The following is a 3,383-nucleotide window of genomic DNA, read 5'->3' on the forward strand; positions in this document are numbered from 1 at the left end:
TGTGTGATAAACTCCTTAGTGGATAAGGTGAGCTGTTGTAGGAAGTCTGGAAATCAGTAAGTAACCAGATGTAAAAGCAACTTTTGGAAAAACCCTTTCATAGTGAATCAAAGTGTGAAAATATTAATTTCCGACTGTGCGTGAGTTTTTGTGTGGAGTTTAAAGCTTAATGCAACCACATTTAACTTTTTAACTTTCACTTTTAACTTTTTTATTTAAAAATTGCTAATGCACTTGATTTTAACATAAAATGATTTTATGGTCATTTTGGTTGTGATCTTTTTGTAGTATAGAAACAACTCCTTTAAGGAGGCAAGGCAAGGCAAGGCAAGGTGTTGATGTGACCTCTGAAAATGTTACATCCCTTTTAACCCTGTCAATAATATTAGTCTTTGTTTTATAAAGAGACCTCAATTCAGCCTTTGCTCTGGCTGATAAAAGGCTGATAAAGCACTTATTTAACCTTCTTTTTAAAAATTATGCATGCTGTACTTGAATGCATCTCTTGCTTTCTTTATCTGCCATTTGGAGAAGTTGCTATTTTTCAGAACTGGCCTTGAAATGGAAGAGGAAATCTCTAATTTTCTGTTTAAACACAAGGCTGGAGATAGAGTGGTTAGATAAATACAGATTTGCCCACCAAATTCTCTGGGACATACTACTGAGTAGATATGCCAAATGTTGCAGTGTAAGCCATGGACTGGGGCCATGCTGTACAAATAACCATCACAGCTACACTATTAATTGAGAGATATTCTTTATGGCTGTTATGTACCTTCAAGTCAGCTCTGACATGGCAATCCTATCGTAAGGTTTCCAGAAGAGGTTTGCCATTGCCTTCCCCTAAGGAAGGAAGTGTCTGATTTGCTCAAGGTGGCCCATTGGATTTCCATGGCTGAGCACAGATTTGAACCTTGTTCTCCAGGAGTCCTATTCATCCAGAAGCAAATCCCCCTCTGAACAAATCTTGCCAAGAAAACCCTGTGACAGCTTCACCTTGTATGTGCGTATGTGTCTTCAAGTCACCTGTCGACCCACAGTGACCCCATGAATTTCATAGAATTTCTTCTAGTGCACTTACATGGGAAGTCCAGGGTCAGGAGAAGGATAATGGTCAGCTAAGTGCTGGTCGTGCCAGTTTTCTCAAATCTGATGCCCTCTGGTGGAGGCTGGCTAGGAATGATAGGAGTTAAAATCCAATCCTGCTTGAAGGGCAGAAGGTTGAAGAAGGTTGGTTGATCCCATGTTGCTTCAAGACCAAGAATTGGGAACAATTATTTTGGGGGACAATAACTGCCAGTGGCCATGCCAGCTGAGAGTTCTGGGAGTTGTTGTCCAAACCTGTAGCTCCATCAGGGCCCAAGGACAATCCATGTTCAGTTTCAGTGAAATCACAAACCTTTACAACCAAAGGGGCTGTTGAAGAGACTGGACAACATTAGTACCAACATAGAGACAACTGGAAGACCCCACCTGAATCTGATTTCCAGAGTTTAAGGAGGTTGTAACCAGCATGGTGAAGCAGTTTGGGCATTGAACTATGACTCTGAAGACCAGGCTTTGACTCCCCACTCAGCCATGGAAATGCATCGGGTGACTTTGAGCACTCTTTCAAGAGAAAGGCATGGACAAGGCCCCTCTGAACAAATCTTGCCAAGAAAACCCCATGATGGGGATTCCCTTAGGGTCACCATAAGTCAAGACTTGAAGGTCCACAACAATAGGAGAGAGCTGAAAGAAGAGAATTTAGGATAGTGCAAGTGAAACTGGATCATTTCAGAAAAAAAAATCAACAGCATTTTTTTTAAAGATGGTTGATCTCACCAGAAGGCCATATTTGAGTATAGTTGGCCCTCTTTATCCACAGATTCTTTATCCACGGATTCAAGCATTCACGGCTTGAGAATATTCAATATATATATATATATATATATATATATATATATATATATATATATATTCCAAATAGCAAACCTTGACATTTTGTATAAGGGACATCATTTTACTGTGCCAATGTATTTAATGGGAGGCATGGAGACGCACTATCCATGATGCTGCAGCCTTTTTTGAAAGCTCACGCCAAACGAGTCTCGAAAAGAAGCGACAACGCAGAAAGAACCACAACCCGGAAACATCACCCAAGGAGACTTTCTGCTGTGCTTTCTGCAACCGGACTTGTTTATCTTGGATCAGTCTTTTTAGTCATCAATGCGCTTGTAGAAAGTGCGGGATCATGAGTCCTTCCTGAATCTTCGTCCGCGAAGAAAAGCCAGAGAGTATTTAATGGGACTTGAGCATCCACGGATTTTGTTATCCACAGGGGATCCTGGCACCAAACCCCAGTGGATGCCAAGGGCCCACTGTGTTGAAAACAAGCAGAACAAAATGTTCAATTTTTGAATCTTCAATTTTTAAAGAAATGTCTAAAAATGGAGGCTCGAGTCCACAAAGCTGGATGGCACAGCTGTGAGAAAACCCCGTTGGCAAAAGAAACACACACTGGGGATCACATTCAGCCAACTTCAGTTCCGCCTGCGAATCATGCAAACAGCTGAGAGAGAGGGAAACGGGTCCTTATTTTATTTTATTTTTTTCATGACTTGTACACAGAAGCAAGAAAAACAGGAAGCGGGTGTTTATTAGCAGTTTCCAAATATACCAGCCAAAAATCCAAACTCCCCGGCATAATCGGTGGCATCCAAAACAGAGGGAAGAATTCCTGAAATTATAAAAGGCCGATTAATCACAAGCTTGCCTCACCTTTCAAGGGCCAGCAGCTCAACGTCCATTGCTTTCCCTGTTCTTTTTTTTTAGCAAAGAGCTTTGGATCAAGAACAGGTTTCAAAGCAAATCAGGTTTCAAAGAACAGAGTTTCAAAGCCTACCCAGTCAATTTTAAATCAGGACTTTTTAATTGATATATTTTAAAGAATGTACTATATGCGTGTGCTTTAATGATTTTATAGTACAGTGGACCCTTGTTATATGCTGGGGTTTGGTTCCAAGATCCCCTGTGTATAACAAAATCCGATAATGCTCAAGTCCCATCAAATATATGGGATGTCCCCACTAGGTGAAACCCCGCGTTCTGAATCGAATCCAAGGAGTGGCGTTCTTATTAGGATCCGATTTAAACCTAGAACGGTTCTAGAGCAACCCGCAATCGTCCCCACTACAAATCGAATTGTAGAGTGGGATAAAATTTTGAATCGAGTTTTCCTCATTTAACGCGTGTTAAAAAAACACTAGGGTCCGACCTACGTTTTCCCATTGATTCGAGTTAGGAACCGGAGCATTTAAATAGGAACGACAGCCTTTGAAATCGCATTAGATGAATGGGAGGAGCGGAGTGTGATGGGGCTGTCCTTGGGGGAGTTGCCCTTT

The 3,383-nt window shown here is 41.3% G+C and overlaps 1 protein-coding gene across 1 annotated transcript in view; it reads right to left on the reverse strand.

Annotated features, from left to right (window-relative positions):
- Positions 1–1,118: 1,118 nt before the first annotated feature.
- The window catches only part of LOC121927228 (disks large-associated protein 5-like), an 8,799-nt gene continuing 6,534 nt past the window's right edge, over positions 1,119–3,383 (reverse strand). The window contains exon 6 of the mRNA XM_042460898.1: positions 1,119–1,249. Within this exon, the coding sequence (XP_042316832.1) occupies positions 1,119–1,249 (131 nt within the window). The remainder of the gene's footprint in view (positions 1,250–3,383) is intronic.

Source organism: Sceloporus undulatus, chromosome 1 (genome assembly GCF_019175285.1).
Source record: "Sceloporus undulatus isolate JIND9_A2432 ecotype Alabama chromosome 1, SceUnd_v1.1, whole genome shotgun sequence".
NCBI classification, from domain to species: domain Eukaryota; kingdom Metazoa; phylum Chordata; class Lepidosauria; order Squamata; family Phrynosomatidae; genus Sceloporus; species Sceloporus undulatus.